Below are 27,890 nucleotides of genomic sequence, written 5' to 3'. Positions count from 1 at the left end.
ACGGCGAGATGATCGAGCTGCAGGTTGGTCCAGAATTAGTAAAACAGAGTCACTTTACTGAACCGATCGATCACTGATCAATCTCATCAGATTACACTCCACTGACTGCCTGATAAACATTTTACAGACGTGATGTAACCCAGATGTATTAAGTCATGCTTATTATTTATTATTCAGTCATTAATCTTATTTATTTATTTATTTATTTATTATTCAGTCATTGCTCTTCCTTATTTGTTGTTATTACACTGAGACTGCAGAGTTTTAATTGCTGCAGTTTTGAGACACAGTTTAACTCGCCGAGTGTGGTTTGCTGTGATGGCTGTGTGTGTGTGTGTGTGTGTGTGTATGTGTGTGTGTGTGTGTGTGTGTGTGTGTGTGTGTGTGTGTGTGTCCATCCTCATCCGTCAGTGGTCAGTGAGCTGATGTGGTGAGTTACGCTGTGATGAGCTCCAGCTTTTCCATTATATAATCAATTATGAAACAGGGTCTTCAGTAAAGCCCTCAGCCTGAGAGCCGCCTGTTCCTCAGTGATCCTCAGCGCTTCTGCTTCCTCTGAGCTGCTTTGCAGGACAGAGACTGACCTGAACTCCTGCAGTGACCAGACTCAGCCCTCGGCCCTCCACGCTAGCAGCTAACGTTCCACACACCAGCCTGTACAAGCTAGCATTTGCATGGCTGTGAACGCAGTGTTTTTGGAGACACACACACACACACCAGTCTGGCCAAGCTAGCATTAGCATGGCTGTGAAGGCAGTGTTTTTGGAGAGGAAGTGAGTTACACACACACACACACACACACACACACACACACACACACCAGCCTGGACAAGTTAGCATTAGCATGGCTGTGAAGGCAGTGTTTTTGGAGAGGAAATGAGTTACACACACACACACACACACACCAGCCTGGCCAAGTTAGCATTAGCATGGCTGTGAAGGCAGTGTTCTTGGAGAGGAAGTGAGTTATACACACACACACACACACACACATGCACCCACACAGACACACACTTACTCACACACACACACAAACACACACACACATACACACCAGCCTGGCCAAGCTAGCATTAGCATGGCTATGAAGGCAGTGTTTTTGGAGAGAGCGAGTTACACACACACACAAACACACAATGATACACACACACACACACTCACACAGAAACAGACTCACACACACACACACACACACACACACACACACGCACACACACACAGTCAGTGACTCAAAGAGAAAGAACAGTCCCGCTATCACCATTATCACCGCTATCACCGATAACACTGCTGACGCACCGCAACTTAACAGGAAAACACTGTCGATGTGAGACTGTTAGCCTGCTGTATATCTGTAGATAAGCTTCAGTTCAAACAACATCACATACAGACAGACTGTGTATTGATTGTGTACTGTGTATTTACTGTGTATTGATTGTATTCACTTTTTACTGACTGTGTATTGACTGTGTACAGATATTGTACTGACTGTGTATTAACTGTGTACCGGCTGTGTATTGACTGTGTACTGACTGTGTACTGATTGCGTATTGCCTGACTAGTGACTGTGTACTGACTGTATTGACTGTGAACTGATTGTGTATTGACTGTGTACTGACTGTATCGACTGTGTACTGACTGTGTATTGACTGTGTATTGACTGTACTGACTGGATTTATTTCGTTCTAATTGTATATTGACTGTGTACTGACTGTGTACTAACTTTTTATTGACTGTGTACTGACTGTATTGACTGTACTGACTGTATATTGACTGTGTATTGACTGTTTAGTGACTGTGTATTCACTGTGTACTGTCTAAAATTGACAGTGCACTGATTGTACTGAATGTATTGACTGTGTTCTTACCATATTCACTGTGTACTTACTTTTTTACTGTATTGACTACGTACTGACTGTGTATTGCCGGTTTACTGACTGTGTACTGACTGTGTACTGTGTATTGACTATGTACTGACTGTTTATTGACTATGTACTGACTTTCTCCTGACTGTAGGAACAGAGTCAGTACTGACTGTATACTGACTGTATTCACTGTGTACTGACAGTGTACTGACTGTGTATTGACTGTGTACTGACTGTGTATTGATTGTATGTAGACAGTACTGACTGTATTGACTTTGTACTGACTGTATTGACTTTGTACTGACTGTGTACTTACTGTGTACTCACTGTATTGACTGTGTACTGACTGTGTATCGATTGTACTGACTATATTGACTGTGTACCGACCTTGCACTAACTGTCTTGACTGTGTATTGACTGTACTGACTGGATTGACTTTGTTCTGATTGTATATTGACTGTGTACTGACTTTGTTTTGACTGTGGACTGACTGTATATTGACTGTATATTGACTGTGTACTGACTGTATATTGACTATATACTGACTGTATCCTGACTGTGTATTGACTCTTTAGTGACTGTGTGCTGACCATGTACTGACTATTGACGGTGCACTGACTGTACTGACTGTATTGACTGTGTACTGACAGTGTATTGACTGTCTACTGACAATTAACTGTGTATTGCCTGTGTACTGCCTGTGTACTAACTGTGTATTGACTGTGTGCTGACCATGTACTGACAATGTATTGACTTTGTATTGACTGTGTACTGATTTGCATATTGACTGTGTACTGACTTTGTGCTGACTATGACCTGACTGTGTACAGACTTTATTGACTGTGTGCTGACTGTGTATTGACTTTTTATTGACTATGTATTGACTGTGTATTGACCGTGTACTGACTGTGTATTGACTGTGTACTAGCTGTGAACTGAGTGTATTCACTGTGTACTGACTGTATTGACTGTGCACTGACTGTTTACTGACTGTGTTTTCACTATGTACTAATTGTGTATTGACTGTGTAGTGACTGTGTACAGGCTGTATTTACTGTGTATTCACTGTGTACTGACTGTGTATTGACTGTGGCTGTGTACTGACTGTATGGACAGTGTACTGACTGTGCACTATGTACTCACTGTATTCACTGTACACTGACTGTATATTGACTGTGTACTGTTTAGTGACTGTGTATTGACTGTGTACTGACTGCACAGACGGTGCACTGACTGTACTGAGTGTATTGACTGTGTGCTGATTGCGTATTGACTGTGTATTCACTGTGTACTGACCATGTATTGACTGTGTGACTGTGTACCGTCTGTGTATTGACTGCGTTCTGACTATCTTGACTGTGTACTGACTGTGTACTGACTTTGTGTATTGATTGTGTATTGTTTGTGTACTGTGTATTCACTGTGTATTGACGATGTTCTCACTGTACTGACTATATTGCCTGTGTCATGACTGTATTGACTCTGTACTCACTGCTTACTAGCTGTATTGGCTATGTACTGACCATGTATTGACTGTGTAATGATTGTGTACTTACTGATTATTGCCTGTGTACTACCCATGTACTGACTGTGTATTAACTGTGTATTGGGTGTGTACTGACTGTATGGACTGTGTACTGACTGTATTCACTGTGTCCTGACTGTGTATTGACTGTGTACCTATTGTGTTTTGACTCTGTACTGACCATGCGCTGACTATTCACTGACTGTACTGACTGTGTACTGATTGCATATTGACTGTTCACTGACTGTGAACTGTGTACTTACTGTATTGACTGTGCACTGACTTTGTATTGATTGTTTATGGTCTGTGTACTGACTGTATTGAGTGTCTACTGACTGAGTACTGATCGTCCATTGACTGTATTAACTATTTACTCACTGTCTGGCTGTGTACTCATTGTTTATTGACTATACTGACTGTATTTACTGTGTTCTGACTGTGTACTGACTGTGTACTGACTGTATTGAGACTGCTTTATTCAGTCAGACTAGCTCATATTACCAACTATGACTGTGAGAAAATGAAATGACTGAGAAATGGAAGGAGATGATTTGTTTGGAAACCACACAGACCCCAAAACTGTCAGGTTTAATGTTCATTTGTGGTTTTGGAGACCCTCCACTCTGTCAGTGTATCAGTTTAATGCTTAGCAGATTGTCTTTTCACCAAAATATATACACACATTGATAAAGAGCTGAAAAACAGCTGAAAATGATCTGGAAATGGTTGCTAAGCAGTGATTGGACAGGCTAGGAAAATGGGTCGGGTGTTGAAATGGTTCTGATTAGCTGATGTTGGTGGTATAATCATGCTGCTGTCCTGTAGTATGGCACACAGATTAGAATAGTAATATAATAGTATAGCAATATAGCAGTATATTAGTATAATAATATAGTAATATAGTATTACAGTAATGTAGTGGTATAGTAGTATGGCAATATAGTAGTATTGTAATATATTAGTATAATAGTAAGGTAATATAGTAGTGTAGTAATATAGCAATATAGTAGTATGGTAATAAAGCAGTACAATAATATAGTAGTATAGTAATATAGTAGTATAGTTGTGTGGTAATATAGCAGTATAGTAGTATAGTTGTATGATAATATAGTAATATAGTAGTATGGTAATATAGTGATATGGTAATGTAGTAGTATGGTAACAAAATAGTATGGTAATATAGTAGTATAGTAATATAATAGTATGGCAAAATAGTAGTATATAGTATAGTAATATGGTACTATAGTAGTATAGTTACATAGTATAGTATAGTAGTCTGCCATTTCAGGACACCCTTGAATTTTGATCTGAGTGTTTTCATAAAGGTCACATAGACACGGATCAGATATTTATCCAGTTTATGACTACACATCATCTGTACAAAAATATATTTATCGTCATTGTTCATCTGAACTCAGCAGTAGTCAAAAATGGTAAAAATTGTGTAAAAAATTCATGATGAATGGACCAACATAAATTCTCCAAATCACTTAGAAAATCCCCTCTTCACACCAACTTGCATTCTAAGTTAAGAACAGTTCTGCCATCCCCTAAAAGTTTGGACGTACTTTTTTTGTCCACAGACCTTCTTTGTCTTTCAGACATTAAATTATTTGGTTTCTGGCTGATGTGATGATGACGATGATGTTCACTGAGCAGAATGTTTGAGTTACTGCACTGAAATATGTGCACTTTATTCTTTTTACTGTGTTAATAACTCTACATGAATAAGATTGTATTTCTCTATAATGCTTATTCCTCCTCTCTCTCTCTCTCTCTCTCTCTCTCTTGCCCTCTCTCTCTCACACACACCTTGTATGTGTGCATCAGACAGCAGCCATGATGAAAATGAACCCAGTGACTTCTCTCTCTCTCTCTCTCTCTGTCTCTCGTTCTCTCTCTCGTCCTCACACTCTCTCCCTCAGTCTCTCTCTCTGTCTCTCTCGTTCTCTCTCTTACCCTCGATCTCTCTCTCTCTCTCGTCTCTCTCGCCCTCCCTCTCTCTCTCTGTCTCTCTTGTTCTCTCTCTTGCCCTCGCACTCTCTCTCTCACCCTAACTCTCTGTCTCTCTCTCGTTCTATCTCTCACCCTCAGTCTCTCTCTCTCTCTTACCCTGGATCTCTCTCTCTCTCTCTCTCTCGTCTCTCTCGCCCTCCCTCTCTCTCTCTCTCTCTCTCTTGTTCTCTCTCTCGCCCTCACTCTCTCTGTCTCACTCACTCACCCTCACTCTCTCCCTCGTTTTCTCTCTCTCTCACCCTCGCTCTCTCTCTCTCACTCACCCTCTCTCTCTCTTGCCCTCTCTCGCCCTCCCACTCTCTCTCTCTCTGTCTCTCGGCCCTCTCTCTTTCTGTCTCCTTTGGCCATGTTGTCCTTTTTAGCAGTGTCCTTCGCTTCTTTCCTTTTTTTTCAAATCTCTAATTTTCCTGCTCTCTCTCATCTCTCTCTGCATTCATCATCCTTCGCTCCTGTTTTTCACATCCTCTTCTATCTCCCTCCTTCACTCCGCTGCTGTGATAATCTCTCCTCTCTCCCTCTGTCTCTCTCTGTGATGGTGTGGATTGATCAGACTGCGGTTGTAGGCGCTGTAGCTCAGCCACATTAAAGCGGGCAGTAAAGAGTACTGCGGCGGCTCAGACGGACCGGCTGCTCCACGTAAGTGGGACAAAGACCTGCGAGACTGAGCGCGATGCATCGTCGCCGCCATATCAGAACCTTGTAATGTTTGTTTGTTTCATGTTTTTTCTGGGCTGTGGTGAACAGTCCATAATGACCAGCAATTAAGTCTCGTTATGTTAACCTACTGATGTTCTTCTCAGTCTCCTGTAACGTTACGAGGTTTTCTTACGACAGCGACAACATGTGTGTTCAGATGTATAAATGCTCTCTCTCTCTCTCGCTCTCTGTTTCTGTCTGTCTCTCTCTTTCTTTCTCTCTGTTTCTGTCTCTCTCTCTCTGTGGAATCCCAAAGCCGCTGTGCTGCTCTTGTGTTGCTGCTAATATGAATCCAGTCAGCATCGCAGGCGTTGCAGGTGCTTCTGCTCCTCCGTTCTAAACTCAAAATGCTTTTCTAGCATCACAGTAATCTCTCTCTCTCACTCTCTCTCCTAGCTGTTCCAGCATGTTTAATAAAGTTCTCGGTGCTGAGGATTGGCTTCGCTTGGCTATTTATAAACTCCACAGCGGAGGAGAAAGAAGCTACAGTGGCCACCAGCCGATGCCACCCTGCCACCACAGGACGCACAGCCTGGCAAAGACAGGGTACAGAGAGAGAGAAAGAGAGAGAGAGAGAGAGAGAGAGAGAGAGAGAGAGGGGATGGATAGACTTTGGAAATGGTGCACAGCAAAAATCGACCGTGTCAGTACAAAAGAAAAGCAAAAACATCATAACGATTCCGTCTGCACTCGTCTCACGAAACTGTTTTTTGTTTTTGTTTTTTCTCCACCTGTAGACAGAGCAGAGCGTGATGCGATTTTCATCCCTCCACCTGTGATTAAATGAAATAAAGGTACGTTTGAGCATGCTTCCTCTTTAGCAGAATGCCGAGCGCCGATCTTTAGCTGCAGGGCTGAGAGAAGAGCTTTCTCGCTCTTTGTTTGACTGGACAGCTCATTCTGCATTTGTGCTGCTCGGTTCTGCGCCTCGTTTCGCTGGGACGGTCCGAGGTAGGAGCGGGGAATTTTTTATTTCATTTATACTCTGCTCTGAATAATAATAAGTGTGTTTGGTTTGACTGTGCTCTGTGGCGTGGTGCGGTAAAGGGTGTGGTCAGGCTGATGCATCCATTCGTGATGAGTTGCAATTCTGCCAGAGCGGAAATGGCAACTGGACGGCGATATTGCAAATCAAATCGGATCAATAAGCGAAACAGCAGCATCACCAAGTTTCACAGATGATAAGTGAGACAGTGGGCAGCCCTGGTTGTTCTACAGGAAGCGGCTTCACCGACTCAAATTAGAACCACCGTCGCAGGAACAGATGCAGCATCATATCCTCGCTGCAATGGCTTTCAGTTCTGCTGCAGACCACACACACACACACACACACACACACACACACACAGACTAACACACACACCAGTGCAGACAAAGCCGGTCCTCCATCTTAGCCTGTGCTAAATGCTGCAGCCCTGTGAAGCGCAGCTCTCTCGGCAGGACGGCTCAGAATTCCCCGGATGGCCGCCACTCCGTTTGCAATAAGATGCTGCGCCACAGTGTGTTGCCATGACAACAGAGGCCTAGTAGACAGGGAGGCGGGCAGACGTTTCCGTGGCGATTAGAGGAGCTCCATCCTTCCCCGTGAGTCGAGCATCACCCCAGTACAGAAAATCACACAGATAAAAAATAACAATAATAAGTAATATTGTATTTTTATATTGTGCCTTTCTTAGATCCAACGTTGCTTTGAAAATTTTAAATAAATTAATAAATAACTAAAATTTATACTGTGCTGTTATATACACAACACAACTATTAATTAAACTGCTGGAATCTTACTGAGCTGTTAGTCTAAGCACCTATTATTCAATATCGATTGTGAATTATTCAGTATCTACAAACCACATTTCCGGAAAAAAAGGGATATTTTGTAAAATGCAATAAAAACAAGAATATGTGGTTTGTTGATCCTCTTGAACCTTCATTTGACTGACAAAAGATTTGTAATGTTAATTTTTTTTGTAAACACAGAAATTTAGACTTTGATATAACAGTTAAAAGCAGTGGGGACAGGAGCTCCTTACCCCCGGGATGCATCACCATTCTGTAATTACGCTGTTTAACTCAGGACCTAACGAGACCACCTGCTGTGGTCTTGATATGACGCTTCAGCTGCTCAGCAGTCCATGATTGTCATTGTCTGGTTCTCCTCTTCATGCTGAGCTGTACATTTTCAATAGCAAACACATCTGGACTGCAGGCAGGTCAGTAAAGCACACACACTCTGTGTGTACGAGGACACACTGCAGTAATGCGGTGAGAATGAGGTATAGCACTGTTGCAAATGACCACAGACTTCCTGGGAAAAGACGTTGTTTTGATGGCAGCATATTCCAAACAAATAAAAACTTTATTTAAGACGAAGCTCTGTATCATGCTGATCTGCGGATGTGACCGAGTGAGACCGAGTGAGATGAGAGACCGAGCGGTGACCATGTGGGGAAATTAGCTGTGTAATTTGTGTACAGCTCCTCTCTCGCGCTTTCTCTCTCCCCTCTCTCTCTCTCGCCCTCACTCGGTCTCTCTCTCGTTCTCTCTCACCCTCTCTCTCTGTCTGTCTCTCTCTCTCTCTATCGCTATGTATGTCTCTCTCCCTCCCTCTCTCTCTCTTTCTCTCTCTTCCTCTCTCTATCTGTCTCTGTCTGTATCTCTCGCTCTATCTCTCCTTCTCTCTCCCTCTCTCTCTGTGTCTCTGTCTCTCTCCCTCTTCCTCTCCCTCTTTCTCTCTCTCTCCCTCCATCTATGTCTCCCTCTCTCTATCTCTCTGCCTGTCTCTCTCCCTCTCCCTCTCCCTCTCCCTCTCTCTCTATCTCTGTCTCTCTCTCACCACCATTAACTAAAAGAGTGGCAGATCTACAGTGGAGGGTTGTACATGGAATTGTTTCTGTTAACTCGTTTATTTCTGTTTTAAATCCAGAGGTCACTCCAGGATGCCCTTTTTGTTTTGAGAGTGAAACAGTGTTTCACACTTTTATGCACTGTTTTAAGCTACATCCCCTTTTTGATGTTTTAAAGACAGGGGTTCTTTCTTTTAATGTGATTTTTATTGTTCATATTTTTATCCTTGGTTTTAAATGTGTCCAGAGGGAGAGGTTCAAGTGTCAGTTACTTAATTTTATTCCTGGTCAGGCCAAACGGGCAGTGTACACGAGTCGGAGAAATCATGTAGCGCAGGCAGCCGACTCCGACGTAGTACTGACTTTCTCTAGGCTAGTTAAATCAAGGATTCTGATTGATTTTAATTACTATAAGTGTATGTCTGACCTGGAGACTTTTAAAGTGGTGTGGTGTTGCGGGGAGGCAGTGTGCTCGGTTTTAGATGGTGAACTTTGCTTTGCACCTGATTTTATTTAACACAAAGTGGATTGCACTTTTTTGTATTTATTTCTTTTATTTATTCAGCAACCTGTTTGCTTTTATTGCTGGTTTGAGGGCTGAGTTGGCCTGAAGTCAGTTTTACACACTTTAATGAGACGTGGTTATAATAAAGTGTTGTTAAAAAGTCAGTCTCCCTCTCTCTCTCCCTCTATCTCTCTCTCTCTATCTCTGTCTGTCTCTCCCTCTCTCTCTCTTTCTTTATCTCTCTATCTCTATCTTTCTCTCTATATATCTCTCCCTCTCTCTATCCATGTTGTTCCATGTTTTCGTGCAGTGCTCTCGCCTATGCCAGATTTTAGATTTAGTGAGAAGGTGGGGTTTAACGATTTTAGGTAGCTTTGACCAGAGCTTATTTCTTTTCTCTGTATCAAGGAGGGCCTGACAATCAGGGTGGGTTTGTAATGACTTTGTAAAGGAGGCAGTGAGTGGTGTGTTTATGTTTATGGACGGTGAAAATTGGATAATTAAGTTGTTGTTTTTTTTTGCTGTTGTTTGATGTTAAATAAAGGTGCCTGAAAGTCAAGTCTCTCTCTCTCTCTCTCTCTCCCTCTCTATCTCTCTCTGTCTGTGTCTCTCTCTCTCTCCCTCTCTGTCTTTCTCTATCTCTGTCTGTCTTTCTCTCTCTCTCCCTCCCTCAATCTCTCCCTCTCCGTCTTTATCTCTATCTCTATCTCTCCCTCTCTCTCTATCTCTCTCTATCTGTCTGTCTCTGTCTCTCCCTCTCTCTCTATCTCTCCCATTCTCTTTCCCTCCCTCTCTCTATCTCTCTCTCCCTCTGTCTGTGTCTGTGTTTCTGTCTCTCCCTCCCTCGATCTCACCCTCTCTCTATCTCTCTCTCTGTCTCCCTCTCTCTATCTCTCCCATTCTCTTTCCCTCTCCCTCTGTCTGAGTGTTTCTGTCGCTCCCTCTATCTCTCTCTCCCTCCCTCGATCTCACCCTCTCTCTATCTCTCTGTCTTTCTCTCTCTATCTCTGTCTGTCTTTCTCTCTCCCTCCCTCGATCTCTCCCTCTCCCGTCTTTGTCTCTCTATCTCTCCCTCTCCGTCTTTATCTCTATCTCTCCCTCTCTCTCTATCTCTGTCTGTCTGTCTCTCCCTCTCTCTCCCATTCTCTTTCCCTCTCTCTCTATCTCTCTCTCCCTGTCTGTTTCCGTCTCTCCCTCTATCTCTATCTCTCTCCCTCCCTTGATCTCACCCTCTCTCTATCTCTCTCTGTCTCTCTCTCTGTCTTTCTCTATCTCTCCCTCTCTCTCTCTATCTCTCTCTATCTTTCTCTCTCTCCTTCTCTCTTGATCTCTCTCTCTGTCTCTCTCCCTCCCTCCCTCTCTCTCTGTGTCTCTGTCTCTCTCCCTCTCTGTCTTTTTCTCTCTATCTCTCCCTCTTGCTCTATCTCTCTCTTTTTCTCTCTCTCTGTATGTGTCTCTCTCTATCCATCTCTCCCTCTCTCTCTCTCTCTCTCTCTCTATCCCCCTCTCTCTCTATCTCTCCCTCTCCCTATCTCTCTATCTCTCCCTTTCTCTCTCTCTGTCTGTCTTTCTCTCTCTATCTCTCCCTTTCTCTCTCTCTGTCTTTCTCTCTCTCTATCTCTCCCTCTTTCTCTCCCTCCCTTGATCTCTCCGTCTATCTCTCTCTCTATCTGTCTCTCTCTCTCTCCCTCTCTCTATCTCTGTCTGTGTCTCTCTCTCTCTATCTCTCCCTCTCTCTATCTCTGTCTGTGTCTCTCTCTCTCTCTATCTCTCCCTCTCTCTCCCTTGATCTCTCTCTCTTCCTCTCTCTATCTGTCTCTCTATCTCTCCCTCCCTCGATCTCTCTCTCCCTCTCTCTCTGTCTCTCTCTCTATCTCTCCCTCGATCTCTGTCTCTCTCTCTCTATCTCTCTCTCTTCCTCTCTCTATCTGTCTCTCCCTCTCTCTATCTCTCTTCCTCTCTCTATCCCTCTCTCTATCTGTCTCTCTATCTCTCCCTCCCTCGATCTCTCTCTCCCTCTCTCTCTGTCTCTCTCTCTATCTCTCCCTCGATCTCTGTCTCTATCTCTCTGTCTATCTCTCCCTCTCTCTCTCTCTGTCTGTGTCTCTCTCTCTCTATCTCTCCCTCTCTCTCCCTTGATCTCTCTCTCTTCCTCTCTCTATCTGTCTCTCTATCTCTCCCTCCCTCGATCTCTCTCTCCCTCTCTCTCTGTCTCTCTCTCTATCTCTCCCTCGATCTCTGTCTCTATCTCTCTGTCTATCTCTCCCTCTCTCTCTCTCTATCTCTCTCTCTTCCTCTCTCTATCTGTCTCTCCCTCTCTCTATCTCTCTTCCTCTCTCTATCCCTCTCTCTATCTCTCCCTTGATCTCTCTCTCTTCCTCTCTCTATCTGTCTCTCTATCTCTCCCTCCCTCAATCTCTCTCTCCCTCTCTCTCTGTCTCTCTCTCTATCTCTCCCTCGATCTCTGTCTCTATCTCTCTGTCTATCTCTCCCTCTCTCTCTCTCTATCTCTCTCTCTTCCTCTCTCTATCCGTCTCTCCCTCTTTCTATCTCTCTTCCTCTCTCTATCCCTCTCTCTATCTCTCTCCCTATCTCTCCCTCTGTCTGTCTTTCTCTCTCTCTATCTCTCTTCCTCTCTCTATCCCTCTCTCTATCTCTCCCTTGATCTCTCTCTCTTCCTCTCTCTATCTGTCTCTCTATCTCTCCCTCCCTCAATCTCTCTCTCCCTCTCTCTCTGTCTCTCTCTCTATCTCTCCCTCGATCTCTGTCTCTATCTCTCTGTCTATCTCTCCCTCTCTCTCTCTCTATCTCTCTCTCTTCCTCTCTCTATCCGTCTCTCCCTCTTTCTATCTCTCTTCCTCTCTCTATCCCTCTCTCTATCTCTCTCCCTATCTCTCCCTCTGTCTGTCTTTCTCTCTCTCTATCTCTCCCTCTCTCCCTCCCTCGATCTCTCTCTCTCTCTCTATCTCGACCTCTCTATCTCTCTATCCCTCTCTCTGTATCTCTCCCTCTCTCTATCTCTCTGTCTGTCTTTCTCTCTTTATATCTCTCCCTCTCTCTGAATGTCTCTCTCTCTATCTCTCCCTCTCTCTCCCTCTCTCTGTCTCTCTCTCTATCTCTCCGTCTGTCTCTCCCTCTCTCCATCCCTCTCTCTCCCTCTCTCTGTCTCTCCCTCTCTCTCTCTCTCCCTCTCTGTCTGTCTCTCTCTGTCTCTCTCTCTATCTCTCCATCTGTCTCTCCCTCTCTTCATCCCTATCTCTCTCCCTCTCTCTGTCTCTCCCTCTCTCTCTCCCTCTCTCTGTCTGTCTTTCTGTCTCTGTATCTCTCGCTCTCTCTATATCTCTCTGTCTGTCTTTCTCTCTCTATCTCTCCCTCTCTATCTCTCTCTGTCTGTCTTTCTCTCTCTATCTCTCCCTCTCTCTCTCTGTCTGTCTTTCTCTCTCTATCTCTCCCTCTCTCTCTCTGTCTGTCTTTCTCTCTATCTCTCCCTCTCTGTCTGTGTCACTCTCTCTCTCTATCTCTCCCTCTCTCTCCCTCGATCTCTCTGTGTCTCTCTGCCTCTCTATCCCTCTCTCTGTCTGTGTCTCTCTCTCTATCTCTCTCCCTCCCTCGATCTCTCTGTCTCTCTCTCTGTCTCTCCCTCTCTCTGTATCTCTCCCCCTCTCTCTTGCTGTCTCCCTCCCTCTCTCTCTCCCTCTATGTCTCTCTGTCTCTATCCCTCTCTCTCCCTGTCTCTCTCTCTATCTCTCCATCTGTCTCTCCCTCTCTCCATCCCTATCTCTCTCCCTCTCTCTGTCTCTCCCTCTCTCTCTCCCTCTCTCTGTCTGTCTTTCTGTCTCTGTATCTCTCGCTCTCTCTATATCTCTCTGTCTGTCTTTCTCTCTCTATCTCTCCCTCTCTATCTCTCTCTGTCTGTCTTTCTCTCTCTATCTCTCCCTCTCTCTCTCTGTCTGTCTTTCTCTCTCTATCTCTCCCTCTCTCTCTCTGTCTGTCTTTCTCTCTATCTCTCCCTCTCTGTCTGTGTCACTCTCTCTCTCTCTATCTCTCCCTCTCTCTCCCTCGATCTCTCTGTGTCTCTCTGCCTCTCTATCCCTCTCTCTGTCTGTGTCTCTCTCTCTATCTCTCTCCCTCCCTCGATCTCTCTGTCTCTCTCTCTGTCTCTCCCTCTCTCTGTATCTCTCCCCCTCTCTCTTGCTGTCTCCCTCCCTCTCTCTCTCCCTCTATGTCTCTCTGTCTCTATCCCTCTCTCTCCCTGTCTCTCTTTCTCTCTTCCCCTCTCTCTCTCTCTATGTCTCTCTCTCAATCTCTCTCTGTCTGTCTTTCTGTCTCTGTATCTCTCCCTCTCTCTCTTCCTCTCTCTATCTCTCCCTGTCTGTCTTTCTCTCTCTGTATCTCTCCCCCTCTCTCTGTCTGTGTCTCTCTCTCTATCTCTCTCCCTCTCTCTCTCTACCTCTCCCTGTCTGTCTTTCTCTCTCTGTATCTCTCTCTCTCTGTCTGTGTCTCTCTCTCTCTAACTCTCCCCCTCTCTCTCTGTCTGTCTCTCTGTCTGTCTCTATCTCTCTATATCTCTCCCTCTCTCTCCCTCTCTATCTCTCTATCTCTTCCTCTCTCTCTCTCTGTCTGTCTCTCTCTCATTCTCAGCACAGCATAGCTGCAGGCTAACTGCGCAAACTACCAGCCTATCAGATCAGCTGATTACCTGCAACAAAGCAACACTGACAAACATGAAAACAGGAAAACAGGAAAACATGGAAACATGGCCACCGTTCACCCTCAATATGGACTTAAATCTCCCCCTGAAATCAGTGGCCATTTTGAGCTCAGCCAAGTCGTATTGGGGTTTAAAATGGCTGCTGAGCTGTGAGGAAATGAGCTCTGAGCAGGAAACAGCGACAGGAGAACCTCAGACAGGAGGAGAGGAAGAGCATTGACTGACAGAGAGCAACAGAGTGATGGAGGGACAGAAAAGATCTGTCAGGTTTGTGGCGGCTGAACTGGTCATGCCGGATATTCAGTGTTCAAAACTGAGGCCCACCGTCACGTCCAGACAGCAGGTAATGACCAGCAGATACCTGATCAATATCCCAACAATGTGGTGCGTCTTAAACCGTTTTTCGTTCTGTTCGTTTTACCGTTTTTACACCCACGGCTTCTTACAGTCATCGAACCAACAACCGCTTCATTAACTGCCTAATCTAACGAGTCTTACACAGTAATGGAAATGAACGCTTACTCTCCGTCTCTGTAATGGGTTCTGCGACCAGCAGTAAAGTGCTGAGTCACAGTGAGGTTCTCGTTCCAGTCATTTCTACGCTCTTCATCCACCTGGCGCACTGAGTGACTCACAGCCACGCCAACACCATTCGAAAATGACAGGAATTCAGAAATACGCCAGGTCATCATCATTAACTGCTTAGTCCAGGGAGCCGATGTTTGTGTGTAGGTGTGCAAAACAGAAATGCATTAACCTGCTCAGCTCTGCTAGCAGCCCTGCTAAGCTGGGGTTAGCAGCTTAATGTCGGCTCTAAATCATTTTAATCTCATTAAAATTTCAGTTTCACAGTGACGTCTTTTCTAAAACAAGACCTCAACCGGAGTGTTAGCCTGTTAGCTTCCTGCTGACCTTCTCTAATGCAGGCACAACATGTCCAGAACACATCCAGTTCTCGTCCAAAACATGTCCAGTTCACATCCAGTTCACGTCCAGTTCAGGTCCAGTTCACGTCCAATTCAGGTCTAGTTCACGTCCAGAACACGTCCAGTTCACGTCCAGTTCTCATCCAGAACACATCCACTTCACGCCCGGTTCACATCCAGAACACGTCCAGTTTATGTCCAGAACATGTCCAGTTCACGTCCAGAACATGTCCAGTTCACGTCCAGAACACATCCTTTTGAGGTCCAGTTCACGTCCAGAACACATCCAGTTCTAGAGATGAATCAAAGTTAGCCAGTTAAAAAGAGCCTGTGAGCAACAACCAGTAACTGCAAATTCCTCACTAACCTTCAACGACGCTCTTCGCTTCCTGAGGAGGTTATGTGTGTTCACTGTCCCAGAATGTGACTTTTAAATGATATGAACGTTCATAAACAGAACTGAAAAAAACACCTGAAAAACTTATGCAACCTTGAACTTTCAGTGGAAATGATCTGGTACATCATAAATTGCTCCTCTGATCTGTAAGAAATGTTCCACAGGTTCTTTGTGTGTCAACACCCGTTGTGTTTTGAGTCTCTTAGCTGGTCTGAGGTTCATACAGTAACGCAGAGCTGTTACTCTCAAACTAATGCAACTAGATTTCCAGGTTGATGAATTTCATGAGAAACACTGAGTGTTCAGAACATCTGATCTTCTTCTGAAACGTTTTAATCATGAACATTAATGCGGGATGTTAATGAGTCACAACAACTACCTGATCATCATTTCACCAACATGCTATACATAACAAGGCAGAGTCTTCAGCCCACGTCTGTTCTCACAGGAAGTGATTTTGCAGAGCAAGGACACCGTGTCCGATCAGTAGTCGTTTCCTCTACAGTTTCCTCTTTAGGTTTTTTCTGGTCTGTGTGAAACTGCTGAGTCATGGGGCGGTCGCTGTTCCGAAGACTGCGAAAAACGTAGGTGCTCAAAAGATCAAACCTCACCGAAGAACGCAGATCCATCTGAAGTCAAATCTGAACATTAGAGCAAACAGTTCACCAGTTAGCATCCTGCTAACTGCAGGCCTATTAAACAGCTCACCAGTTAGCATCCTGCTAACTGCAGGCCTAATAAACAGCTCACCAGTTAGCACCATACTAACTGCAGGTTGAATAAACAGCTCACCAGTTAGCATCATGCTAACTGCAGGCCTAATAAACAACTCACCAATTAGCATGATGTTATCTGCAGGCCTAATAAAGCTTCCATTACTTGTTAGCTACATTAGCCTTGTAGCTCCAGGGCTAAATTTACAGAAGCAACTTCAGACACTGAACATCTCGTCTGATGGACCACAGTTTGGGGGAATCTGATTCGCTTTAAGTCAGGATGTCAGGCTTGAAGGTCGCTTTGTGGATCTGTTAGTAGACATTCCTCCTTTCAGCTCCAACAAAGGGCACTCAATCTCCAGCGCAGTGTTTCTGCATTCCCAGCCTCGTTCCTCATTCTTGGAAGCTGTATCTTCAGCTGTTCTCACCTTCAGGCATTCCTGTTCTGACTAGCGAAGAGGAGCATGCAGAGGAGAACGAATGCCGTCATGATTCTCTGGGGAAATGTGCTAGTTAGCTGTATTTAGCGCACACTGAGCTGCGGGTGTTGACCTCTGAAATGTCTACATTAGCTTGTTGGCTAACAGCAGTTGCACACAGTTCACCCCTCCATCACCAACCCCTCCACATATCCACACCTTATTACCGCAGGTCAGTGTGGGGTGCTGCAGGGCTGCCGGGCTGTGGTGCTGTGGGGCTGCTGTGCTGCTGTCCTGCTGTCCTACAGTGCTGCTGTGCTGCGGCACTGCGGTGAGCTAAGATACAAATGTGTTCATGTTTGTTTTGATACTGTTTGTGGTAGCGGGCTAGCCATCCTGCTAAATACACTGAAATGGTCCGGCTTTAGCCCATTTCTGCCTTCATTACCCAGCATTCCTTAGTGAGGGGTTACTGCTCTTCTCGGAGTTTCAGCTCTGATGAAAAACCCATAGAAACCATTAAGTGTTTCTGTTAGCTCCAGATGGTTTGAGCTTTTTAATGTGTTGATGTCACAGTCTAAAGGACCCTAATGGTCTAACAGGAGACCAGTGGCTGATTCTAAATGACTCCAATGGTTTGCTAAAGGGATCTGAAGATGCTCTACAGGAAACGTGTGGTCTCTATTCTATTCACATTAGAAAGCAAAACCATTTGGTTTCAATGCTGATATTTTCTAATGGTTTTCCAGAAAAAGACCCACAAACTCGAACGCGAGCTCTCGGCTCGGCCTGTGATCTTGCTGATGGTGCACTCGGCTCACAGCAGGCAGCAGATCTCACACCCAGGTGTTTGCTCTGGAGGCAGACGGCTGGAGCATGCTCAGTCTGCCTCTCTCTGAGGAAACGTCTCGCCTCTGAGTCCAGACGTGCTTTGATTCGCACGGACAGACCCAGCGCGGTATCTGAGACAGGCACTGTGGGAGTGAACTCACAGCAGTGTTTGTGTTAAATGTATCGGACAGGCACAACTTTCCCCAGTTCTGACAGATGCAGTTTAGTGGTAAGTCCTTCTCTGCTTTGTGGGGTAGAACTGACTCTGCAGTCTGTTCTGCATGAAACAGCTGTTCATATTTTCCGTGCAGCTCAGATCTGTACCTTTACATCGAACTCTGAGGCCTAAGATCGAGGGGCTGTTTGTGTCGTCCGCTGCTATCTGAGCTTTGTTTTTCTAGCTTTTCGTCATTCGTGCAGCGGTCAGCTGATAAACATGCAATGACGTGTACACGCTGCTGCTCTAGCTCTAATGGCTGAGCTGTGCTGCCCTCTACAGCTTGAACATAGAACTGTCTACCTCTTTTCTGTACTCTGTTAATGCTGCCGCGTTTTGGTTGTGAACTAGTCGCCCTTGCTTACTTCTAATCAATTCTGTAGTGAAATATCCTGAATGGTATTGATTCCCACACGTTATTTTGTATGCTACTCTTTCACAAAATGTTTTATGGTCAGGGAAGAGCATGTCTGTTATGTTTTTTAAAGAGAAAAATTCTGAATATCCTACTGAAATGCTTGTGTATGTTTATTTCTCTAAACCATAGTAAGCTTACCCAAATATACTGAACTATAAACAAGAATGCATGACAAAAAGTATGAGATTAAAGATGAATTTGAAACTGATTTACATGTGGATCATTTTTGTTATGATGTCCTTTATTTATATTTATTTGTTAAGTCAGCCTTTTTAACTGGTATTTACCAATATGTAGTGAAAATGTAGTGAAATTGGGCAGATTTCAAGTACGTAAGAGCTGCAAGTATAACATCTGAAAACGTTGAAAAAAAAGTCATTCTTTTTAGTAATTTCTTTTCTATACGCTGTGAAGACTGATTCTAAATTTATTCTGTTTTGCCCACTGCAGATGATGGTGGTCCACCCCAGCGCTCATGGCATAATGGACAGTTCCCATCCCCACCTGGTTCTCACTCGGCTCAGCGAACAGCGCTCGTGTGGCCTGTTCTGCGACGTCACCATTGTTGTGGAGGACATAAAATTCCACGCTCACCGGAACGTCCTGGCTGCCACTAGCGGATATTTCCGCAATGCTTTCACAGCCTCAGAGACCTGTGTGTCCAGCCAGGTGGTGGAGCTTCCAGATCTGAAGTCTGACGTGTTTGCTAGCATTCTCAACTTCATTTACTCTTCCAAGGTGGAATCAGCCAGCACGGAGGACAACAAGTCTCTAGTGGCTGCTGGTAAAAGGTTAGGAATCCCATTTCTAGAGAAATTACAAGAGATTGGAAAACAGGAGCCTGAAGTGTTCCAGACCTCTGCTAACTCAGAAAGCTCTGCCAATCAGCCAAAACTTTCTGGACCGTGCACTCTGAAAAAGGAGACACCACGGCTTGAGGAGCAGGACTGCTCCAAAGGCCCACGAATAACTAACGCTTTCTCCATCACAGAGGTGACCTCGGCCAACCAGTTTACCCCAGTGGACTTGCACAGCAGTGGCCCCCAGTTACAAGATGTGGGGCACCAACCGTCTGGCTGCCCAGCACCAAGCATGCCTGCTTTAGAAAGCGACCCCCTGTCTGAACCTACCCATGCCCTGTCTGAACATTCATATGCTGTGAGCAAAGGTCATGAGACTTCTGACCTTAAAGAGGGACAGCAGTTATGTGATAAAGGGGGCACAAAGCCTGTATTGATACCATCTAAGACCCCAAGCAACCACAGGCTTGGTCCCATTAAGAAGCGTCACAAACTTTGCAAGGGGATGATGGCCTCCATTTCTAATGAAACAAGTGCACCTGATCAGAATCCCGTTAGCAGCCCAGGGACACAAAACACCAACCCTGATCCCTTATCCCCACTGCCATCTTCAGACTCTGCAACTGACCATTGCTCTGCCCCAAACTTGTTGCCTCCACCTGAAGTTACATTCCCACAGGATGCTGACCCCCCTTCCTTAATTCCTGAAGAAATTCCAGCTCACCGCTGCCAGCAATGTCCTGAAACTTTCAGCAACGCTGCACTTCTCAACATCCACATGCAAATCCACAAGAGAAGATTTGTCAGTCATTTGTTTTGCAAGTACTGCCAAAAAAAGTTTATGCACTTAAAAAGGTTGCGAAATCACGAACAAGTGTGTTTGAAAGGCCCACCTGAACTGTTGCTGAACAGCAAAGAGGCTCCAATTGGTCTAGATTCAGATAATACTCCTGGTGTGGATGATACTGCTTTCCAGATTCCTGATCTTCGTGACCCTCCAATGCTGACAAGCCCGTTGGAGACGCCTCAGAATGCAATTACAAAGCCAGGCAGTGGTCAGCGGGTATATAAATGCTCTGTTTGCAAAAGAGCCTATGTGACTCTGTCCAGCCTAAAAAGACATGAAAATGTGCATTCATGGCAGAGAGCCTATCCTTGCCACTACTGCAATAAGGTTTTCGCCTTGGCAGAGTACCGTACCAAACATGAGATCTGGCACACAGGGGAGCGGCGCTATCAGTGCATTTTTTGTTTGGAGACCTTCATGACTTATTACATCCTCAAAAACCACCAGAAGTCCTTCCATGGCATTGATCCACGTCTGGCTGCAAATAAAAAATCTGCAAACGGTGGTTTCAAGGGAAGTGTCTACCCTATAAAGCTCTATAGACTTTTACCAATGAAGTTCAGGAAGAAAAGATACAAGTCTTACAGTCAGACTTACTCCGACATCATGGACAACCACGAGCAGTCCTTCACTGCTCCGGTAGACACCAACTCACCAACTGCTCCAGTTGAAGGTCCAGTGCCTGCAGGTGATCTGGACAGCGTCGTTAGTCATCAGTCATTATTTTCAATGCCTGTGACCTTCATGGTGACCCCAAAGATGGTGGCTTCAGAAATGCCTCGCATTACTTTTGACCAACCACGTGACCAAAATATAGATCTGCCCTTAACTTATGACAACATGCCTTGTACACAAGGTGGGGGCTTGCACTCTACTGATACACATAGAAAAACTGGGCTGCCAAGCTTTGAAGGTACTGGGTCACCTGTTTTCAGCTATGGGTACGGCGCTTCTGTGACATCACAGGAAAATACGGGGTCCTCCATGTTAATGCATGGAAATAACACATCTTCCACACAAAACAGCAGCAATACAAACAGAGACGCTATGCCGTTCCTCAACATTCCGCCTGTCTGCTCATTTGAGGGCTTGAGTAAACTCAGCGAGTTATCAGCTGCAGCACAAACCATCGAGGCAATGGCTAACCAGCTTCTTCAGCCACGGCCAGAGAGGACACAGAACCTGAGCCCTGGTGGAAAGACAGAAACGTACATCGCCAAGCCTGCTTGTCCTGGTCCATCATTTAATAACCAAGTTTTGCCCTTGTGCCAGATAACTGTCAAAATAGGCAACGAGGCTATTATTCGACGCAAAATTAAGGGCTCAAAGCTGTTTCCAAAGAAGAAAAAGAGGAGATGCTGGAAGCAAGTGGAAGATCAAAGCAGCCCAGCAGAAGATGGTATAGGTTGCCCAAGCCTGCGTCTACGAGCAGAGGTTAGGACGTCGGTCATGGATAATGAGCCATGTGATGATGTGAACGACCCTGAAAATGACAAGCCGTGGCGTCCATATTACACATATAAACCAAAAAAGAAAGGCAAAAAGTTGAAATCCAGACAGAAAAGGATGAAGGCAGTTCAGTACTACACAAAGCCCCTCTCGCCTGAACCAGATGATGACTTCGCAGATGTGGACAGCCTTCCAGAGAAACATCCCCCCGCAGAAAACCCAGAGTCCAAGAGGCAGTTGAGGAGTCACATCCCGAGGGAAGTGTTCCCCTGCAACAGCTGTGGCAGTTCCTTTTCCTCTCCGAGCTCTCTCAGCATGCACATGGTCAGCTGCCATCAGCCTCGCTGCAAGACGTGTGGTAAACAGTGTCCCTTTGAGGAGCTTCCTAACACAGATGCCTCACTCACAGGGAGCGGTGGTGACTTTGTCTGCCAGCGCTGCACCGAGGACGGTTCCTGCTTTAGCTCAGACATAGCGGCCCACAGCCTGTGCAGTGAGAAACGCTACCGCTGCTCCTACTGCCCACAAAGGTTTCTGTACCTTGCCACCAAGAAGAGCCACGAGGCAAAACATCTAGAGAAGTCCAGCAAAGGGCGCAACTACCGGTACAGCTCAAAGCCCTGCAAGCCTGCAGCACTGCTGAACATGAATGAGACCAAGCTCTGCAGTCAGGCTGCAGTATTTAGAGAGCCAGATAGCACTGAGATTAAAGGCAATGCAAAGTCATATTCCCCTCTTTCAGAAAGCAAAGAGATGCCCAAGCCTGAGTCATGGGGAAGCCCTCAAACTCCAAAAACAATGGAAGCATCAGACTCCGATGCCGAGGGGATTTATCAGAAACCCCCCCACGTTCATAAGAAGACATCCCTGTCATTTCCTTATAAAAGTGACAGGCCTTTTTCACCCCTCCTCACAGAGATGCACAGGAGAAAGTCTAAGAAAAAGCACTTTCTGGAGCGTTCTAAAGACTTTGGCCTGGACAGGCACAGACAGGACTCTGAGACACAGGGCCAAAAGGGCCGTCTGCCCAGCACTGCAACAAACAACCATCTCAGCACTTCCAGAATCTTTCCGGCGTGTCTGACGAGAGTGCCTGTCACCAAGGGTGCCTCTCTGCACTCACCCAAGTCAGAGTGGCGTTTGTGCAAAGAGGAACCTTTCTTTCACGCCCACGACTAATTGTACAGGAAGGAAACGCGTCGTCTGTTGATGTCACGTAGTAAACTGAAATGACGTTAATGAGAATAACTGCCTCGCAATATTAATCTCACACTTTTGAAGTGTAAAACGAAAGTGTTGTTATTGTCACTTTACAACTGAGCACTTGTAAGACAGCCGTGTAAATATAGAGTATTTTTGTTCATTCACACAAAAGAATTGCTGTTGGTAGTTTTTCATGTTTTTTCTATGAGAAGAGAAATTATTTTATTTTTGTACGTTTTTATTTGTCTGTTATTGCTTTTTATGAATTTTTCTTGGTTGGCAGCAGCACGACCTCATCACGCTTCATTCTCAGCATAGCAGGATTGCGATATTTCCTCCACTTCCCTATTAAACCCACTGCCTTCAGCAGCAACTTACTAAACTCTCCATTCACAATTAGTCACACATTTTAAGAGGGAATTTTACCCATTTCTTTACTACATTTCTGCATAATTCAATATTTAGAATGTCATTCAGAACGGTTCTGAGCGGTTTGGTATGAAACTCTGTTCTAGATAAACTTACCGAGTCAGAGCTGCTCACAGTGGTGGTGATAGGAACCAGATGTCCCCCTCTAAAAGCTCCCTCACAGAAAGTTCCTACATGAAATGATTCTGAATTCACTGCCTCAGGACTCAGACGTTGTTTCATGATAGTTTTCAGAATATTTTGACCTTTAAATCAGATTTTCCACTATTTTACCATCATCAGCACTCCATATATACTAGTGAGAGTTTATACCGTTCAATACGGCGGAGCAGAAACTGGTCTGCAGAAGAGACTAAATTTATGCTCTGATCTTTAAAAGATGGCGGTGGGACGGAGGTAGAGCTTATGTGTCTCAGAACACGACGCCATCCTCTCTGCCTTCTTTAATAATGACATGTGAAGGTCATTTTCCTGAGTCTGACGTCATTTTAAAGCAATTAAAAACACAAGCACTGCTCACTGCTGTTCATCTCACACTGACTGGACTCATGGGATGCTGGTTGTCATGGTAACGTGTACAGTAAGCGGTTCTCCATGCATGCGCGTCATTTTGCATCAGATTGCTTGCAGTGATCATGTAAACAGATTTTCATCAGATTGTTGAACAGAGGAAACATAAACAGCTCAGTCTGAATGTGTAATTGGAATGAATTCAATCGGATCTGCAAAATAGGATGGTAAATAAAATGTCTATCTGTGTTGTAGTCATGGCAACCTCTGGTTACCATCACCACCGCTGTAAAGACATCTGAACCATTTCACACCAAACTGCTCTTAACCCATGTTTACATAATTCAGTCTCAAACAGTGAGTTGTGTGGAAGATGTAGGAAAATCAAACCCCTTTAATGCTTCAGGAAGGTTTTGGGCCTTTAAGTCAGTCATTTTGTTAATAACCACAGAGATGCGCTGATAGTAATTACAGTCACGTGATTTCTTCCTCTGCACATAAAGAAGGAAACGGCTTCTGAGAGAACTGCAACCTCACCGCTGGAACCGACAGAGGCACCAGATTATTTTCATCACAATGTCATCACTCTGGACGACGCACAATAAAATGCATTCGTTTATAAGTTTTTACAATTAATGTGATTAATTGAGCTGTTTTAATTAGTGCTTATGTAGTGATCAGTGGCTCTGCTGAATGAGGCTCAGTAATAAGTTCTGTACAGAAACATTTAGAGTATTACAGACTTTATTAACAGCGTTTTTAGGAAATATCTTCTAACCGAGCAGGTGAGCTGCTTCCCTTCTCCTTGCTGACCGGCTTCCCCTCTGCTCGCTGACCTCTCTCATCTCTCCTCAGTCACTTCTTTCACCTCTGCTTGCTGACCTCTCTTACTTCTTCTCGCTGACCGGTCTCACCTGTCCTCGCTGACTGGCTTCCCCTCTTCTCGCTGACCTCTCAGCTCTCTTCGCTGACCTCTCTCACCTCTCCTCGCTGACTGGCTTCCCCTATCCTCACTGACCGGTCACACCTCTCCTCGCTGACTGGTCTCAACTCACCTTGCTGACTGGTTTCCCCTCTCCTTGCTAACCAGTCTCACCTCTCCTCGCGGACTGGTCTCACCTCTCCTCGTTGACTGGTCTCACCTCTCCTCGCTGACCAGTCTCAACTCTTCTCGCTGACTGGTTTACCCTCTCCTTGCTAACCAGTCTCACCTCTCCTCACTGACCAGTCTCACCTCTCCTCGCTGACCGGTCTCAGAAAGATGCTTTATTTTTGTTGCATATAATTAATCACTGTCTAAAGAGTCCAAATAACCAAATTATCATTCTGCCAGTCGCCACTTTAACTCCAGTGTTTCAGCTCCATGATTAGTTTAATGACGTTATTGGAAATGTCCTTTATTAATAATGAGAGATGAGTATACTAGAGTGATCTGATGCTCAGGTTACCTGCAAATAAAACACTTCTAATAAACATGTTATTACTTCTTAGAAAGGAGAATTTGAGTGATCTTAGAGGCTCTGTGTGTTTGTTTTTGCTTGGTTATCACTGAAAAAATCCAAATCCCCAAAAAAATATATTAATAACAATTGCAGTTATAATTATAATAGTAATAAGAAACAACAGCAAAACATAGCAATGGTAAAATTGTTAATAACAGCAACAACAACAAAACAACAACAACATAATAGTAATAATAATAATAATTATGATAATAATAATAATCAAGAGGAGCACCACAAATCAGCTATACACAGGTGAGACACACTGACCACCTACACACACACACACTCACACTATCTAATCCGCTTATCCTTCTGGGTCGTGGGGGGACCCGCAGTCTATCTGAGCAGTCAGTGGGCAGAAGGCAGGAAAACACCCTGGACAAGCTGCCAGTCCATCACAGGGAAAGTACTCAATACAAATCCTGAAATCTCAAAAGTTCATTTATTCATTTTTAGATAAAAAGCATGTTTCTTATAGAGTTTGAACAGCTAGTAGAAGTTTATTTGCACAATTTAAGATGCACACAAAAATAAAACAAAGTGCCACACAAAGTTTGTTTACTAACAAACCATAATTTTTAAGTGTGTAAGCTCATCTGACTTCACAGTCTGTTCATAGTTCAGTCTGTAAGCGGAGAAGCTCATGCCGACGTTCTCACTGCAGGTTTGTTCTGAGCAGTTTCTCTTCAAACATGGATGGAACTCCTTCAATCATAGTTCTGCAAAAAGTCAATTCACTACAGCGCCACCCAGTGGCAGAGCAGCATGAGTTAGCGCTGAAGGTAGAAGCTTGATTTCCGGGGGTTAAGGCAGATGAAATAAAACCTCTCCCTGAATTCATGTGTGTTAGTTATATCTTGGAATCTAACAGTACCTTTGTGTTTTGTTATTATACGTCTTTTCATTTATGTATTCACAAAAATTAAGATGCTTTTTATTAATTTTTGTGTTTTTTAAACACAAATATATATGTACACACACACACATACACACACACACACACACACATATATATATATATATATATATATATATATATTATATGTGGACACATGTACACACACACACACACACACATATATATATATATATATATTATGTAGACACATGTACATACACATGCATATATATAATTTATATATATATATATATATATAATATTTTTATTTCAAGTATTCAGTCACCCATCCAAATCATTGAATTCAGGTGTTCCAATCACTTCCATGGCCACAAGTGTATAAACCCAAGCCCCAAGCCCCTAGGCCTGCAGACTGCTTCTACAGTCATTAGGGAAAGAATGGGTCGCTCTCAGGAGCTCAGTGAATTCCAGCGTGGTACCGTGATCGGATGCCACCTGTGCAGCAAGTCTAATCATGAAATTTCCTCACTACTAAATATTCCATAGTCAACTGTCAATGGGATTATAACAAATTGGAAGCAAATGGGAATGACAGCAACTCAGCCACAAAGTGGTTGGCCACGTAAAATGACAGAGCGGGGTCAGCGGATGCTGAGGCGTATAGTGTGCAGATGTTGCCAACGTTCTGCAGAGTCAATCGCTAAAGAACTCCAAACTTCATGTGGCCTTCTGATCAGCTCAAGAACAGCATAGAGAGCTTCACAGAATGTGTTTCCATGGCCGATCACCTGCATCCAAGCCTTACATCACCAAGCGCAATGCAAAGTGTGGAATGCAGTGGTGTAAAGTGCCGCCACTGGACTCTAGAGCAGTGGAGATGTGTTCGCTGGAGTGACCAATCACGCTTCTCCGTCTGGAAATCCGATGGACGAGTCTGGGTTTGGCGGTTGCCAGGAGACTGGTACTTGTCTGTCTGCATTGTGCCGAGTGTAAAGTTTGGTGGAGGGGGGATAATGGTGTGGGGTTGTTTTTCAGGAGTTGGGCCCAGCCCAGTGAAAGGAACTCTTAATGCTTCAGCACCAAGAGATTTTGGACAATTTCATGCTCCCAACTTTGTGGGAACAGTTTGGGGACGGCCCCTTCCTGTTCAAACATGACTACGCACCAGTGCACAAAGCAAGGTTCATAAAGACATGAATGAACCAGTTTGGTGTGGAAGAACTTGACTGGCCTGCACAGTCCTGACCTCAACCCAAAAGAACACCTTTGAGCTGAATTAGAGTGGAGACTGCAAGCCAGGCCTTCTCATCCAACATCAATATCTGACCTCACAAATGTGCTTCTGAAAGAACGGTCAAAAATTCCCATAAACACACTCCTAACCCTTGCGGAAACTCTTCCCAGAATTGTTGAAGCTGTTATAGCTGGAAAGACATCATATTAAACCCTATGGATTAAGAATGGGATGTCACTCAAGTTCATATGAGTGTGAAGCCAGATAACCGAATACTTTTGGAAATATAGTGTATATTTATAAATGAATAATATAAATCTCAAAAATACTGAATTAACATCTCAAATAAATGGGAAAGTATTGCAAAAATAACGAAATCATTTAAAAAAAAATTCCTTAGCGTCTACACATTAATGAAACAGTATCTCTATTCAACGACTCAGTATTGCAAAATAATGACTTAGAATCCCAAAATAATTAACTTAATAATGAAAATCTTATTTAGAAGGTGCTAGATGTTTTCATTTTAAGTGGCAGAAATAGGCTTCTGTAGAAAACATATCAATTATGTCCAGAAATTGGTAAACAAATAGTAGCTTTAGAAGAGAGTGCAAAAACTTCATTAATTTTTAATGCAAGTTGATGTAAAAATATTTCACTTCAAACCACGCAGCATTTTTATTGATTCGTATTTCACAATGTAAAGGTCTGCTGCTGCGTTCAAATATATTTAAAAATCAAATTAAGAAAGAAATGAAGATGACTAAGTTTCCGTAGAACGCAGCATTTCACATCAAACCTCTCTGAATGACTGTTTATATCTTCTATAGAATTGTTTAAAAATCGGTGGAATTCCCCTTTGGCTGTAGACAAGCACGGGTTGAACGCTGAAATGCAGAACTTTACGTGTTTTCTCCTTTCCTCAGCCAATCAGCACCACGGGTGAGTGTATCTATATGGCTCTCTCATCCAATC

General features: G+C 44.2%; 1 protein-coding gene across 6 annotated transcripts; it reads left to right on the top strand.

Annotated features, from left to right (window-relative positions):
• Window positions 1-5: 5 nt before the first annotated feature.
• zbtb38 (zinc finger and BTB domain containing 38) lies at window positions 6-22,611 on the top strand. Of its 6 annotated transcripts, none has more exons than XM_037539821.1 (5): window positions 6-23; window positions 6,496-6,645; window positions 6,837-6,893; window positions 14,086-14,498; window positions 18,530-22,611. In XM_037539821.1, the coding sequence occupies exons 4-5, from the start codon at window positions 14,397-14,399 to the stop codon at window positions 22,352-22,354; spliced, it is 3,927 nt and encodes a 1,308-aa protein (XP_037395718.1). In that variant the 5' UTR covers window positions 6-23; window positions 6,496-6,645; window positions 6,837-6,893; window positions 14,086-14,396; the 3' UTR covers window positions 22,355-22,611. The 6 variants fall into 6 exon arrangements, with proteins under 6 accessions (XP_037395718.1, XP_037395716.1, XP_037395717.1 ...); XM_037539819.1 differs by lacking the exon at window positions 6-23 and adding an exon at window positions 5,655-6,039; XM_037539820.1 differs by lacking the exons at window positions 6-23; window positions 6,496-6,645 and adding an exon at window positions 5,655-6,039.
• Window positions 22,612-27,890: the final 5,279 nt, after the last annotated feature.

This window comes from Pygocentrus nattereri, chromosome 7 (assembly GCF_015220715.1).
Source record: "Pygocentrus nattereri isolate fPygNat1 chromosome 7, fPygNat1.pri, whole genome shotgun sequence".
NCBI classification, from domain to species: domain Eukaryota; kingdom Metazoa; phylum Chordata; class Actinopteri; order Characiformes; family Serrasalmidae; genus Pygocentrus; species Pygocentrus nattereri.
This window is presented reverse-complemented; position numbering and strand designations above follow the sequence as displayed.